This window comes from Mugil cephalus, chromosome 16 (genome assembly GCF_022458985.1).
Source record: "Mugil cephalus isolate CIBA_MC_2020 chromosome 16, CIBA_Mcephalus_1.1, whole genome shotgun sequence".
Taxonomy (NCBI): Eukaryota; Metazoa; Chordata; class Actinopteri; order Mugiliformes; family Mugilidae; genus Mugil; species Mugil cephalus.
In genome coordinates, this window is record NC_061785.1 from 14,114,876 (window position 1) to 14,132,089 (window position 17,214).

General features: G+C 42.5%; 1 protein-coding gene across 17 annotated transcripts in view; it reads right to left on the reverse strand.

Annotated features, from left to right (window-relative positions):
* The window catches only part of cacna1g (calcium channel, voltage-dependent, T type, alpha 1G subunit), a 256,906-nt gene that overhangs the window by 93,437 nt on the left and 146,255 nt on the right, over positions 1–17,214 (reverse strand). For 16 of the 17 annotated variants that reach the window (XM_047609734.1, XM_047609733.1, XM_047609735.1 and 13 more), the window contains exons 7-10: positions 14,991–15,285; positions 14,378–14,470; positions 13,377–14,238; positions 12,177–12,577 (exon numbers count right to left, since the gene is read on the reverse strand). In XM_047609734.1, the coding sequence (XP_047465690.1) occupies positions 12,177–12,577; positions 13,377–14,238; positions 14,378–14,470; positions 14,991–15,285 (1,651 nt within the window). The remainder of the gene's footprint in view (positions 1–12,176; positions 12,578–13,376; positions 14,239–14,377; positions 14,471–14,990; positions 15,286–17,214) is intronic. The other variant, XM_047609737.1, reaches the window with a different exon arrangement.

Here is a 17,214-nt window from a genome sequence, read left to right on the forward strand (position 1 = left end):
CCAAAGAGGAGTCGTACAAATGCTTGTTGTCAATTTGAAATTTGCAGAGCTGAAGAAGTAGTCGGAAATCCAAAGTGGAAACACGCTATTACCAAGCAGACCTATCACAGCATCACGCAATGCGTAGCTACATTTCTGGGGAGGAGCACATCAGGCAATGTTGTTAGTGGGGGGGTCTTTGGGTCCTTTGGGTTGAGGGGGTCTGGATTGTGTGGATCATCCCACAGATACTTGATCAGTTTGGGAACTCGAGGTCACATTGAGACTCAAGGGACATCAGATTTCTTTCTCAAACCAGATCTTTACGACAGACTGCTCTGTTTTATCACAAGATAGTTTTCTTTCTTTATATTTTTTAGTGTCTGTCCAAACCAACAGAAAGATGCCTCTTCATTTTTACCCATTTACTACACTAAAACTATTGTGAGCACCATTGTTTTTGTGTCAGTGTGACACTACTGCTACGTCTTCTACTGTAATAAAATGATTAGAAACACACCTTACATTAGATGACACCTTTTTTTCCAGTTATTATGCTAAGTTAAGTCTATTCTTTCAATAGCCAATGTAATATTAAGTTCTTCCTAATTTTGGGTTAGAAAAAAGAAAAGAAAAGATGAAACCATTTACATAACGGTAGCACGTCAGGACTTTTTAAATCTGAAAGTTGAAGTGGGTCATTTACTCAGTACATGTGGGCTGGAGCAAAACTCGTCAAAGACAGCTATCACCGGCAGAAAACTTCAATAAGAGGATCTTGACAGCTTATCTGAGTCTGGAAAAAAGTAAACACTCACAAGCCGTTGCCTGGTAATAAGTCATTACTCCCACAAGACATAAATTTAGTATTCGGCCCAAAGGCAAAGATAAGAGTCCAACAGCAACAAGGCCTAAAACGGTATCATAACCCTGAAACTTCCAAAGTGAATGACACTGGATTTTGATAAATTCCATCTCGCTATGACTGCTGCTTTCAACAGAACGGTGGATGAAAAATGGGTTGTAACAGGATCTGAGATGACCATATGGCTTGTATGAATTCCCGGGTGTTTTCTGAACTGCTATGTTTCTGATTTAAACGACTGCAACTACTGGAATCAGCATTAACTGCTTGTCAGAAAAATTCTGTCAGCAGCAATCTTTAAGTTGAAAATAAATCAATTGTTAAGCGCATACAATGTATTGAACCAGAGGGTTTTGCATTAACCTGCTCGGATCTCTGGGGCAATCAGGAACTGTGAGAATGTATTGACCCCTGTTCTTCTCACCTATCGACACCAATCTTCTGTTTATCCCAGGACTCAAACCCTTATAGTGGATTCCTACCCACCACAGGCTTTACTGTTTGTTAGATTAACCCAATGACCTTCGACTAAATTAAGCTCAAGATGAGTAAAGTTGCGGAATTTAATAAGAATTACTATCAAATTTAAGATGCTTTAGGCATGATAGCAAAACAATCTGTAGTGTTGTCTTTAAAAGAAAGGCATGTCCGGGAATGGCAATATTTAGATGACGATGTTGTAACTGTTAGTACACTTGACTGGTCTTTATTTCTCTAAGAAGTTGTTGCCAGACTGTCACTGACATATAACATTTGTAACAGTGAGTCTTTTTAAATTCTCTCTGATTTTCACCTAAAGCCTTGTAGCGGTGACTCCGGGCTTACTTTTTGAGATTTCACATTTAGTATTCAGCCCAAAGGAAGCATATTATCATCAACACTCAGTATTTTTATCAGTCCATCCATTCATTGTCCATTACAGATTATACTGTATCGCTGTATCACTGGGCAAGAGGACAGGTTCCCCCTGGGCAGGTCGCCAGTTCATTACAGGGCTAACACAATGAAACACCCATTCACACTCACATCCACCCCTACCGCCAATTTGTAATCACCTTATAACCAAACAAGCATGTCTTTGGGATGTGGGAGGAAACCACAGCACAGGGAGAACATGCAAAGGCCCCAGAGGTGTCCTTGTTGTGAGGTGACAGCACTAACCAATTCACCACCTAGCCTGGTCAATGTTCAATGTATCAAATGAGCAAGGATAAACGCAACTTGCTTCATCAAATAGACATTTGTTACCAATGCTATCGTAAAATAAATGGTCCACTGAAACAGCAGGTAATCCTAAATAATTAGGGAACCAGTGCGGTAATTAGTTTTTAGCTAGCAGTAGGCTTGATTTGTTACAGCGCTATGAAAGGTGTGTACTTGTGATGCATTTTAGTGTACACAATCTAATAGTATATCTTCCTCAAATGGTATGAACAGACCAGAGACATTGTAATAAAAGAATCAAGCACCCACAGTCTGTAGTTCAGCTCGACCAGCGAACCCCGCTTCCTGAAAAACAAGCTTTTCTCCATTTCATCTCACCTCTCCGTTATTGTCTGCGTCTCCCGCGTCTGTCTCCGGTGTTCACAGACACAGATGAACCTGTTCGTTTGATCCTGCTGCTTTATTGTGCCCATTCATTTGTGAGCTGACGAACGCGCCGGCGGCAAATCTTTCATATGCGCGCACACACACACACACGCGTTGTGCGATTAAGGTAAGTTCAAAGGGTAAACAAACGCAGGGACACTCAGATGTTTGTGTGTTCTTCACAGATGATGCCCTCACGCGCGTTTATGTCAGAACAGACGCGTTTATGTCCGTGTACACAGCGTGAACGTTCTTTGAGGTGTATCAGAAGTTACACTGATAACCACTCGTGCAGCCACAGGCCACACACACAAACCCACACAGTGAGCTCGGCTCCCGCACCCATTACCACGTACGCACACATGCTGCATGTACAAAGTTCTGCACAGACTCACACTTATAACCATGACACAACCGTACAGCTCTATAATGGATGCTGTTGATAAGCCAGAACAAGAAGTACACATTTTATGAGGTGAGACTTGGATTGTAGACATCTGGCCCTGGGATTGAGGTTCAGGTCATTATTTTTCCCCCACTGTTTCTGCTCTGCTATTGTTCCAGCTTGTATATTAGACATTCCTCAGACATAATGCAACATTACTGCAAGAGAAGGAGACCATAAAAGCCTTTCTGAAACATAGTAGTACACACCGAAGTACACAAAAGACACAGGTAGAAGAATACACCCACCCACGCACAAACGCCAGCGTCATTCACAGTCATTAGCTTATCAAACAGGAGAAACTTCTTAATTGACTAATGGCCAGTGAGGTGTGTGTTGTGCGCAAAGGGAGATTAATGCATCCATGTGCATGGGTGTGTAACTGAGAAAGAGTTTTTTTTTTTTCTTTTCCATAATTGCTTCCTTCTATGGCTTTTTCCTGGGTAATGAGGCTGCAGGAGCATTAGGAGGTAAAGTGTGTTAGATGAGGAATAGCGTAATCTGGTTAGCACTAATGTAATGTCACCTAATTTGATGTGATCTAATCTAAACAGGATGCTGTGCTCTAGACTATCAATGATGCAGCACCATGTCTTTCTCTCTCGTTCTGGTACTTTAATCAAATGGCATGCTACAGAGGAGGAAATTTCAAGCATGAAATGGAGCACTAAGCACTCACCACTAAGGTTGTCTCTGATTTAATAATAAGGATGACGGTGTCTGATGTGGAATGCGTGGAGGTTTTGAAATTTTAGACCAGTGCCCCAACCTGGAAGAAAGTTCAGCTTCACAAAATGTTAGTGGCTGAAAACTGACGTGGAACCTCTCCATTGGGAACTCACTGTGCTCCAGCATCAATTCATTTGGATGGCCGTTATATGGTGAGTAACGGCAACAGAGTGAAGCACATTTTCTGAGCACTGTGGAGTTAAATTTGTGTATTCCTCTGATTGGCTATTGGACTATCCCATTGTGTGCAGAGGTTATTTTTTTCTGTGTCCAAATGACATCCAAATCACATGTTACCAGACTAGAACCACTCGAGGCAATAATTAGATATTTAATAGGACATTCTGGATGTTTCCACAGTGTTGGTTGACATGGTTGACCATTACGCTATAGAGCCCATGTGCAACCAAAGTCAGTTTGCAGACCACAAATATTTAACACACAGTCTGTGGTTTTGGGAAATAAGGGTATATTTAATTTAATTCTCTACAGGAGTTAGATGAGAATAGTACTGGTGTTCCACAGGGTTCAGTTTTGGAGTCCTTTCTTTTTATATACAGGATTATGATTAACTATTGCAACTGTACAGCCTGTTAAGCTGCCAAACTAGCAATTTGTTACAGAGACAGCACACATGTCCTCCTCAGACAATTTGCCAAATATTTTTCTCTTTCCACTCCACTCCATTTATGTATTATGTATTGAGTTTTTGTGACATTTTTATGAAAAAACTGTGGAGTTGTCAGCTGATATCATTGCACAAGAACGTAAAATGGCAAATTCAGAATTTCATATGGATGATCTAGTGTCCAGACTTCAGTCACCGCTAATGTTATAAACTTTCCCTGATGCTTATGTCAAGAAATTTCTCTACTAATAGTTAGCATATTTTCCCAGTGCAGAAGATGAAATGACAGACCCGGCACAGGAGCTTGAAAGAAGAACTTGCTAAGTAAAGGCAGCGTGTTATTTGACATTTCACTGAACCAGCAAATAACTGAATCCATCATTTGATCACTTCATTGATTCTCCCTTTTTGCATTTCATGGCCTTCAGGGCTGGAAAAGCCCTCCTTCTATAAACCAGGATTAGTCGCTGTTGTTTCGCCTTCTACGCCTTACCATTGTACAAATTAGAAAAACACTTTTCTTAGCCCTGTCTTGGAGGGACGCCAGTGTCTTCGGATGCCAGCTCCACATTCCTCCAGCAGGGCAGGATAAAAGCTGAATAAATATTGTCTCTGGTTTGAGCAAGAGGCACAGCGAGAGGGCCTTTCCACTGTCTCCCTGGGTTTGGCAGGGGAGAAGCAAGTCTGTGCATGTGCACATTACTGCATGGGAATGTATCAAGAGGCCTTCAGCACACATAAACCCTCACTATATGTTGTTTTCATCACCTTCGGAAATTAAACAAGCCATTAAACATTAAACTATTATGCAAGGCTAGTCCTTAGAGTAACTGAACTTGATCGCGCATCTCAATTTAGGAGGGAAGAAGGGAAGAAATGGCTGGATGGAGAGGAGGAAATGGCTGAATAACAGTCATAAAAACATACAACAATAATCCAGCCAGTTTAAAAAAAGTTCACACACACACACACACACACACAATTATTACAGCAATTTTCACCACGTACCTAATAGCTATTTGCTCCTAAGTGCAAGACCAAACAGTTGCCACCATTTAGAACGACCACGCAGTTTTGCTTCAAATGCAAATTTTCATTAAAAAAAATCCAAAGGAAAGCTATTTGCACATTATGTTGTTATTTCTACTGATGGTTGATGCTTTTACTTGCAAACTGCAACGTTTAAGCTTCAAATAGAGCTCATGACCCTGAAATACATTATGGCCTTATCTAAATCAAGTTACCTTTACTGCCCTCAGTATGTGAAGAGAGAAAACAACACCAAAATGCACCACTCTATCTAACACTCACCTGTGATTTATTTTTCAAGGGAATTGCTTTCAAGGTTAATAATGTCTAAACTGTGCCTGTGCGGGAAGTGTGGACCAAGTGGCACAAGTGACTTCCGATCGCCTTGTGCTCATGTAAGAGCTGTACACCGAATCAATATTCATATCGGTGCTAAAAAGCTTTCCCTATAACAGCAACACCAATCAATTTTATAAACAAGCGCTGCACATTTTACCCCACTATTCCTCTTACACCTCTATTTTTTTGTTGTTGTTGTTTTCGCGGCGCCTCTTGACTTTCCTTCAAACTATATTGGCACCGGTGTCATCCATCAAGGGAGCGGAGGGACTGGCCGGAGAGCTGGAGAAAAGGGATGTGAGGCAGAGAGTGACGGGCTCCGTGGCCATAAAGACTAAAGGAAGTTTCTTATGTAAAATGAGAAAGAGGTTGACCTTCCCGAGTAAACAGACTATGGGCCATGTCACATAGTTGGCAGAAACACAACTATTCCATCAGCTCCACCATAAATGGTAACGCTCTTAAACTGCACGGGGAGATAAAACAGACACCCTCTCCTTACTCGTACGTCTCCACTCTTCCACCCATTTCTCTTTCTATCCCTTCCCTTATCCCTATCCAACACTCATCCCTCCATCTTTGCACCGCACACATACATGTTTGCTAGACTTTCCTCGTCTGCTGACCTTGCATGTGTGCTCCAGTTCAAGTGTTTGTATTTGTGACTATGCATTAAAGAGATGGGAAGCAGATGGGGCGGGCAGGGTGTGTGTGTGTGTGTGTGTGTGCGTGTGTGTGTGTGTGTGTGTGTGTGGGGGGGGGTATGATGGACAGTAAAGGGTTCAGCCGCTGTCACTCCATGCACACTGATGGCAGCTTAACAACATGTCCGTGCTTGAAGGACACTCATGTGGATGTACAGTGTCTGTCACAGTCCATTTACTCAAGAGTCCAGGTCACAGCCTTTCATCCAGTGTGCCAGACCTACTGTTGAGCTAAAAATAAAAAATAAAAAAATAAAAATCAATACTCATTATACTCAGAGTCGACTTTAATGCTCACAAGTCACAGCCAGCCAAGTATGAATTCGGCAGAGAGATTGAAAATTAAGACTGGCCTTGATTGAATTTGCACAGGTGTATGTGGTTGATGCGAGACACATTTCTGCCAACAGTTTCTTGCAGCAATCTGCTGACAATAACTGTGAAGGAGTCCGCGTCGAACTATTCATTTTGCACGTACTTCATTGTTTGGTTAAGTTCAGAAAAAACGAACCCTTCATTTTCAATCTGCTTCAAGCTTCTTTGCCATTTTCTGAGCTTCTGTGCAGGTGTTTCATTGCCTAATGAAGTCTGCCCAGTATTGCAGTATTTCTGCTAAAGCCAGGCTTAGCTTAGCTTAACTTAGCTTAATTTTCATAAGATGATGAAGGAATTCATGACCTTGATGTTAGCTTAGTTTAGCTTAACTTAACTGTCTCAACATGATTAATGAATTAATGACCTTCATGCTAGCTTGGTGTAGCCTAGCTTATCTTAACTGTCAAGTGTCAAGTTAATCTTAATTTAACTGTCATGAACTGATAAAGGAATCCATAACCTTGATTATAGCTTTGTTTAGTTTAGTTAAGTTTAGTTTAGCTTCGCTTCGCTTCACTTAACTGTCATAACAAGATTATTGAATTACTGACCTTAACTTAACAGTCATAGCATGGTAAATTGATAATCTGGATGTTAATTGAACTCAGCTCACCTCACCTCATGATTAATTAATGACCTTGACCTTAATGGTTGAAATTATCTTTTTTTTTTCTACATCAGTTTAGCATTATTAATATATTTCACTGTCATGTTGAACTGGAAGGGCAGATCAGTGCGTAATATCTAAATGTTGCAAATGAAGTCAGTAGCAACATTCTGTGTGCCCAATAAGTGCTGCCGCAGTGTGTCACAGTGTTAGTCTTCACAACTCGGTTAAGCAACTGTGCAGAGAAATTGAAAACAGCAGTAACTGTAACCTTAAGTCAAATTCTCACACATGGAAACGAACACAGCTGCAAATTCACACTATTTTCAATTTTATCAAATTGACCCATCCTGTTCATAATCACCATAATCTGCAGTTGGTAAGGTCATTATATGCAATTATACCCAGCAGAGACACTGATTGGCCTTTCCAAATAGGCTGTGCTTCACAAATGATTAACTTTGCACTTTACAGTCTGGCCCGCGTGTTTTCCTTTCTGTCAATTATTTATTAGGGCGGTGGTTTTATCTTCATGCATTCTCCTTAGGACATCGTCAGAAGTCTTAAACCTTATTTGCAGCTGGGTGATTCATAGTCATACAGTATCTATTGTGTTTCTGTGTGTCTGCATGTGTGGATCATCAATTTGCAGAACCAGAGGGGAGCCGGAAAACAGGTCAGCATGATCGATAAGCTGTCATAAGCGGCTCAGCCAAAACGCTATTCCTTAAAGGCACAGTTTTCCCCAAACGCTAACTTTGAATTATGTTTGGCAGGTAATGCATGGACATTTTTATCTTGATCTGTCAGAGAGGTGTCTGGATTATGTGTTATGGCAATAATCATGCCATCAATAATGCATCCAGTTTTCCCATGGCACAAGACAGATGAAAAATACGCAACAAAACATTAGATCTGATACCGCTAATAACTCGTATTGACAGAATGTTGTACTGCTAACATTGTTTCTATCCATCCAAAGGAGGACAAAATTTAAGTGGCCACACTAAAACAGCATCTGTCATGATGTTACTATGAACTACCAACATATTTCCAGTCACATGACTAGCTGATCCTAGTGCTGCATGGGAGAACTGATTTAATTAGCACAGCTAAGGTAGAGTTAATGGCAGCCATTATTTTGGTACAGTTGTCGTCCTTCCAGCTATGACGGTCCATGAAGCATAATTCCATTAATGGGAGCATGCCTCATTAATGCCGCACTTGTGGCATTAACTGTGTTTCATGCTTAATGGGAAAGGAGAAGCATGGAACGGCATGCAAACGTTATATACCAGAACAGGAAGATGGAACGTTTGCAGCGTTGACAAAAAAACTGACTGCATTATTACTTTACCTGATTTTATTAAAAAAAAAGAAGAAGAAGCAATGAAAGTAAATGAAATGAAATGGCTTATGAATCAACTAGGTGTGTAATATAGCATATCCTTGCATACATCTGATTTCACAGTTTTAAATCAACCACCGCCGTTTTCTTTCACCCCTGCTAAAGCTATGTTTCACGTCGCATCGCTGTGAACTGTGCGTAATTTCCTCGGTCAAGTTCTGCCAAATGCAGATCTGCAGAAATCTTGCGTTGAGGGCACAAGTTGTGAGAGAGCCCTCTTGCTCTTGAAAATTTGACAGCGAGTGGCGCGGCTGGCGGGCTTAGCAGGAACACGCCTCGGAGTGTGTGAGTGTGGACATTGGGTTTGGGCTAGTGACAACTTTGGTCAGCTGGCGGACACACTGCAGAGGACTGCATCACATTTAAACTAACCAACCTCCCAGTCCAACGTTTTGCTATCCGGCCAGCTCAGAGCCACCATACACAGGCTATCGTAATTTATTTTATAAATCCAATATGATATGTAAATTAACTGAATTATATATAATTATCAAGCACACTGCTTATCAAACTGACCCAAAAGGTTGGAAAAGAGCTGCTGTTAGATAATGCTTAATAAGGTTAAGAGAAACCACCAACATTTAATCAAAGCGATATATTATAATCTTGAGGGTAATTGTGTCACAGGATGAGAAAGGATGAACCAGGTGTAAGTTCAGTCCAAAATTAAATAGAGAAACTGTGGCTGCCGCCACTGATGAAGCCATGAAGAGCAGCCCATCTTCAAACTACTTATTCAGTGAAGGTTAGAGTGATATTGGGTACGCACTGTATGCAAAACGTCTGGAGACAACTTGGCTGGAGAATGTATGGAAACTGAAACCCAGCCTCTCCCCCATATGGACATAGTCACAGAGGCATCAGGGGCTTAGCAATCCTGCTGTGGATGGGCTTTTAATCAATGAGGAGTCTCACTAAAGTTTTCAGCAGCCCGTCTGGAGACCGGATTGATCCGTGTTAGCCAAGCTCGGAAAGAGCAGTAGAGAGGAAAAAAAAAAGGAGAAAATGCTGAAGAGGAGGGAGATTAGGAAGATGAGAAAAAGTGGAGGTGAACAAAACCCAGCGAGAAGCGAGGTGGAAGGAAAAGTATGGAAGGAAGAACCAGGATCAGAAGGAAAAAGCGAGAACACGAGGGAAACATTTCTGGGGGAAAAGGCATGGAAGAAAGGTGGAGACTAGAACACTATAAAACCTCCTCTGTCAGTGTGTGAGAGTGTGTTTGTGTGAGGATGTTGGGCATCTGGATATGTTTATAGGCACTGGGTCAGGGACCGAAAGTAACCCCGTAAAATCTGGCCCGGCTTCAGTCTCCTACTACACACCTACACACACACACACACACACACACACACACACAAACACTTGTGTTACTTGCTTTGGTCTTGTTATATAATAACGCATGCCAAAAACACAGGCCGAGACAATAGCCTCAAACACAATACGTACCTCAGCACTGAAACCACTTGGCAAACTCTTTTATGTTCTCTGTAAAAGCTATCATGAGAACATCAGAGGAGGAAAACTGCACAGCAAAAGCACATTTTTTTGACATCAGCCCAAATTGTAATTTATGAACAGCTAGTGTTCATAACTTAAAATCAATTCACCATGCACATAAATTGACGAGCGCTAACGATCGCAAAAGGGCATTTCAGGCAAACTCATTCATACCACACTAGGCCGAACCTCTTCAGCAACAATAGCCCTGTGTCTCGCAAAAAAACACTGTATTATACTAGCATTTCGTTTTGCCAAACACGTTTTGTTGGAGATGTGATTGGACTAATGTCCAGGAACTCTTCCAAAGGTAAAAGTTCCTCCAGCGCGCCGTAGCTGGCGATTGCACGGCAGGGCCAAAATTAGTTCACTGATCTTGCAAATGTCATCCTCTGCAAAAATAGACAATAAATCCTGGACTTTGTCAGCAGCCTGCGGTTTGAAAAATCCCTCGAGTTTCTCCTTAGAGCAGGTTTTCTGCTTTGAATCAATGTTGATTTCTTTCCTTTTTTTTTCTCGACGACCATGATCTTTCTTTAAACTTAACCAAGTGCTTCCAATTGCCTAGACATAACAATGAAAGCATTCATCACACTTGGGCAGCCTGGATCAGATACCGAATAGAATAGTATACAGATACATTTAGCACAACCTCACATTGTCAAAATGATGCAAGCCGGACACATTCTCAATGCACATCAGTCATGTCACGGCTACAACACTACTGATTTTGAGGATTGATACAGATTGGGATCAGACATGACAGGACTAATCCATATTAAGGAGATTCTCTCAGTGTCAGTTACATTATTTCAGTCAAAGCATGTGGCGGTCTTGGCTTTCAGTGCCGGGGGAATCTCTGGCTTTATGTTGCATAACAAAAAAAAAAATACAAATTACAATCTGACCTACACAGGGAGGTCGCAGAATCTAAAAGTGTGAACAAAGGCAGCTGTGGGTCAATAGGTAAAGAGGATTGTCCACCAACTAGGAGGTTAATAGCTTGATCTTAAGTATACAAAGCATATGCCAAAGTGTCTTGGAACAAGATGCCTGAGTTCCTGGTGTGTTGACTGTAAAGTGCTCCCGGAAGCAATAGGTTAAAAAAAACTGCGAGGAAACACCTATTACCAAACACAGAGACATTCAGGTCTTAATGCCAGTCTATTCACAATCCACTTCATGCTCACATTTATTGCTTGAGGTGTGCATACGTAATATGACCTAGTTTGCAAATTAGATGCTTGGTGCAATCAACTACCAAAGGTGTCCCAAATAAATGCACGTTTTTCTTCGACTGTTGCCGGTAGAGACACTGGAGTCGACCGTTCAAAGCTAGAAACAGACTGTATTCACACCTGGCTGGTATCTGACCGCACCACAAGTCACATTTTCTCCAGATGTGGTCTTCCCAGCAGCCTGCATGGATTTACACCTCGCATTAACATGCATTGTCCTCATCCATATAAGCTATCGAGTTACAGATTGCAGGCTCGGATCAGGTGTAGATGAGTTCAAAGAGAAAGAGGAGTAAGACGCCGTAGATTGAGGGAGAAAGAGAGAAAATCTCTCTCAGATGTCATCGGGCCTTCCCCACCCGTTAAATCACCCCTGTTACTCTTTTTCTTTCTCCCCCTCTGTCTCTTTCTGTATCCTCTGTCTCCCATACTCTCCTTCGGTTTTCTCTCTCACATGGCTGTAATTATGCTCATGTAAACAAGAGACCAGAGAGAGACAGCAGAAATTCCATTTGGGCCTGTGGGAGCAGTGTTGCTTGCATAATCACACAGACTGACACACACACACACACACAATCACAGAGGATGTATATTTTAAACTAATACCTTCCTACAGCCGTTCATTGTGCTTCTTCCGTCTGCTCATTGTGCATCAGTCTGAATTCCCATTATAAACTTTGTGTAGGCATTAAGGTTTGTTATCTCAGCATAGCAGCTACGCACACTCACACATTTACACTAACCTGCTCGTGGTACTCGATCCCCATGCTTAGAGTATTGATCAGGATGGCGATCATAATCCCTCGGCCAAAGTACTTGCTGTCCACAATCTTCCTGAATGTGTCGCACACCAGCCTCCAGAAGTGGACAACCTTGGCCGCGGTTTTGCCCAGCCTTTGGTGCTTCTTCCTGGGTTGGCGGCTGTCTCTTCTGTCCCTGTGGTTGAGGTCCTGGGTGAACTCGTACACTCCCTCACTGTCTGAGTCGCCAGGTGTCTCGTTGCCATCGGTGACACCCTCGGATTCGGTGGCCAGGGCCTTGGCGCAGAAGGGGCAGCTCTCGGGGTCCAGGGTCAGAGCAGCCGTGTCCATGGCACTGCTGATGGTGCTGAGGTCGCGGGCTGACAGCTGGCAGGAGAGCTGAGCTGCAGCCGTGTGAGAAAGGTCAGATGACAAACTGATACAAATAGAATGGTACCGAATTAAAATCAGTGTGCTTGTGATCAATTACCTAAATTAAGTGGTTTAGACAAACTGTCAAATCCAGTGAAGGATATTTGTTGCGAATAACAACATTTTTAGACAGTTGCGTGTGTGTTAGAGGAAGTGTGTTTGATCGTGATGGGCAGTGTGTGCTCTATGACTAATGCCTTTCCTCCACAGCCTGCGCTGTGGCCTGGCTGACTGGCAGCCAACTCTTCCACCATCCGTATAACCTGAACAGACCCCGACTGACGTTTGCTGAGAACCACTGCCTTTCAGGACTTGGCAAGGGGCAAACGATGCTGGCTGCAAACTTGGACATGAGGGATTAATGTTTATTGACTGTAATTAGCACTCTTTCTGTCTATCACGAAAAAATCCCTCTCTGGACAGCGTTATGGTTTGAGGCTTAGCAACAACAAATCGATACGACGCCGTGCCAAGCAGGTGATTGCATAAAACGGAACACTTCCACTGTTCCGTTGTTGTCCAGTTAATTTGCTTCAACACTGACGTGGAAATTAAGCACCAATTTTGAATGAATGAGATGCTATTTTCAAACTATGCTTGTCAAGTTTAATACTCAGCTCAAGTGAGCAATCGATTCACCACAGCTTAAGCAGAGGGCCGCTAGAAATGCAAGTAATCAAGCACTTTTCAAGTCATTGATTGTATTTATGATTCATGATTTTCAGTATCTCTGTCTGCGACTTCAGCCTTATTGGTTTAGTGTCTACCTACCCGCTGGAGGGTGTGTGTCCCCCAGGCTCGACGGCCGCCTCTCCATGGGCATGGGTGGTATATTGAGGTTGAAGCTGATATTCGTCAGGGTGCTGGCAGCAGCACTGTTTCGCCTGGACTCTGCCAGGGCTCGAGCCTGGAGGGTGGGGTAGTTCTTGGGACCTGGAGCAGCAAAGGGCACAGAGTTCCTCTTCATGGCCCTGGACGTGGGAGCCAGAGCCAAGGAGTAAAAGCCTGGCGTTGTTCCAAGGTTGGTGGGTGAGGGAGTACAGCGAAGTCCTTCAGCTCCTGCAGCAGGATTGGACAAAGCAGTGAGGTTTGTATCCGAGGTTGCCGCCGTCACAGAAGGGGGTGCAGCCAGAGCAAGATGACCACTGCCGGTCGTTGCTATGAGAGCTCCTCCGTTGTTGTTATGAGCCCCGGCCTCCACATCCCTACCTTCCAGACACCTGATGCTACCTCCTCCCCTCACGCTACCATTCCCTAGATGGTAGTGATGGTGGTGGTGGTGATGATGGTGCACCATGTGGTGAACTGACACAGACTTCCTCCTCCTCCTCTGGCTCTGGCTGCGTTGTGAATCCGTGGCCGGGGGAGAGGCGGCAATGTTGAGACCGGCACGGCGAGCCAACAGCCTGCAGATATGAGCCACTTGTTTGGCCCCCTTGCGGACGATGTGGACCAGGTACTTGAGCAGCTCGTCGTAGCAGGAGCCCGGCTCGGAGAGGGAGGCCAGAGTGCTGGCGTTGGACATGAAGCGCACCCGTTGTTCCTTCATCAGCTGGCTCTCTCTCTGCTTGGTCTCTGAGAACTGAGTGGCGATGACGACCAGGCACAGGTTGATCATGAAGAATGAGCCAATCTATGGATGAGGAGGGGGTAGAGGAGATTGGTATTTACACTCTCAATGGAGGTTCACACACACACACGCCCACCTGACCCGCTGTTTCAATCATCACCAGAGACATGCACAGCTGGTGGCACCATGAAGTGGCACTTACAATGATGAGTAGGATGAAGTAGATAAAGTTGTAGAAGGAGTGAGCATCCATCACAAAGTACATGATATCCACCCAGCCCTCCAGAGTAATAACCTAAAAAGGAACATAGGCATGAAAGAACAACAAGGTCGAGATTAAAAACAGTTCAGACAACAGGAAAAAGTAAAACCAAACAGAGTAGGATACAAAATTGATAGAGACCATGTTCTGCAGTCTAAACTGTTCCACATACCAAGACTCAGCAACAGTCATTCTTATGGGAGGACTCATCTCCAATCTGACTTTTGTCCTCTAAAATCCCCCATTCCCAGCCCCCTCAGCTAGTCAGAACCTCACAAAAGGATTTTCAGATGATATGGAGATAGCAAACAAATTGTGTGGAAAAAAAGAGCACACAGCGGTTTGGCTGTGGCGACCTGCTAATTCTGTAAGCCCTATTTCTCTGATACACTAGTCGCCTGGGCAATTAGGCTTCCCTTCCTCCCTCTTCGTCTCCATTTTGCATTCCAGTACTCTGTGTCAGCCAAACCAGATTGTTTGATCAGCACTTCAGAAAAACTTGGAAACTAATCTGAGGACCCAAAATCAGTCAAGCATCACTAAACCGCCATACCTGAAAGATGGCAATCCAGGCATAGCAGATGTTGTCAAAGTTGATGGCCCCCTTGAAGGGGTTTATGAGACCAGCAGAGCAGTTGGTGTAGTACTGGTTCCAGTTGACGCAGGTGGTGTTGTCAGTGCTGTTGTAGGAGTACATATCCAAGTTACACTGCAGAACCCCCTCCTCGTACAGCTTGGGAACCGAGCTGCAGAGCCTCATGCCATTTTCTCGCGGCTGAGAGCAGATGAAAGGGTTCTCGTCATCGTTTTCAGTGTGGTAGTATTTACCCAGCTCCACGGACAGAGGGCTTGTAGAGGAGAAGATATTGAGAGGATCACTGGTTAGCATGGATAGAAGGGATCACAGAGAGAAGTATAAAAATTGACAATGATATACTTTTGTTTAAAAGGGTTAATTTTTGTTTCTACTTCTGATTCAACAATGGCGACTGAAAGTTTGGCAGAAATTTTGTCAAAGATGTGTGGTACAAAGGCTTGTGACATCGAACGTCCACAGTCAATCTTTCTACATGTTTTATTTTAATTGATCCAAAACAATTAATTCAAAAAAGCAGAAATACGATACTACCAACCAATCAAGCTGTGATGCGTAGTTACATTTTTGGGTAAGTGGACGTCAGACTACACCGTAAGGGGTAGGGTCTATTACTAAGCCTATTACTAACAACAGTGAATAATTAAAAGATATGCAAAACCTACAAAGAGCAAAATATAAAAATAAAAGTTAAACCTGAGTTTGAAAAATGCTCTGTGCCTTACTAACAAGACATTTTTGGGGGGCTAATTTATATTGCAGATAGTAATGGAATAAGAAGGTGCAGCCGCAGTGAACTGTTAGATAAAGAGCTGCACGTAACAGGCTGTACACCTCCAACTTCTTAAAAGCAACAAAGTCCTTTTACTGTGCCCTACAGTGTGCAACATCCCTGCTGCTTACACAATGACCGAAAAAATGTCCAATGACGTGGTATCGTCAATTTAAAAATTAATTTTATATTATTACTGATCTCTGTAACAAATGTGGAATTTTCTCAGGACCCACTTTTGTTCAGTTCTGAAAGCAAATACATCTTACAGGGCACGCCAGTGGCGAATACAAGATCATTTCTCTTCCCCCAATTGGTTTGAATTAGTAGCTTTCAGAACATTATCGTCAAATGACTTGAGTTTTAAATGATATATCTGGTATCAGTAGCGCACACTAATAAATGAAAGGGTCTTAGAGTAGCTGGCTGCAGCAGCAGCAAAACTATTGGAACGAGCTGGAGAATCTTTTAGTGCTTTAACTTGTTTCTTTCATCGAACAGAAGCAAGAATATTATCAAAAGATACACAATACCACTTTAAGATGTTAAAATAAAAATAAAATGGATAACACACGGTCCAGTACTTACAAGTTGAGGCTGTCAGAATGTATAAAACCATGATTTAACCTTTTGACTGGCATTGTAACCACACTTTTTTTTCTAGTAGTAGTAGTTCTAGCAGTAGTAGTAGTAGTAGACAATAAAATGCTTGATTTCTCATTTTGTACCCGTTTTCTAACCACGGGTGAGTCATTCAGTTTGTAAGATACACAAATCTGTCCATGTGTGAACACATTATATATACAAATATCTTAGCTGTGGCTTTTATCTTTTTTGAGATATAACACTTTGGAACAGATGACCACAGCTCAAAAATATACATCATACAGCTATAGTATTTATATTGTATGAATCTGTACAATCGTGTCAACATTTTGATAGTGATATGTCGAAATACTCACTCTGCGGTGTACACTATTAATATAGATTAAAAATGATTTATATTTAATCGTAATTAATCGTATTTCTTACTGAGGACGTCAAATAGTTCAAATTAATTATTTACTTTTGTTGCAAAACCACTGAACATTGTGACAGAAAGATATCTCAGGTTAAAAAAAAAGACAAGTCAGAATTTTGCCATAGGCTGGGCAAAATTTTTGGATCAATTTCAAAATCTCTGGGGTTTAATTCGTGCAAACATTACAGCAGCTGATTTCAGTCATTAGTGTTGCTTCAAACAGACAGGAGAAACTAATCCGTAAAGTCAGCTGTAATTGTGTTGGGCCAAATACCTGGGGGAGACACCTATGACTACTGAGTGAGCTACACCTCTTTGCTTATCCGTTGCACAGCACTCCTTTGTCTGGAATCACTGTTCTGTGTCTAGTGACTGTGTAACATCTAAAT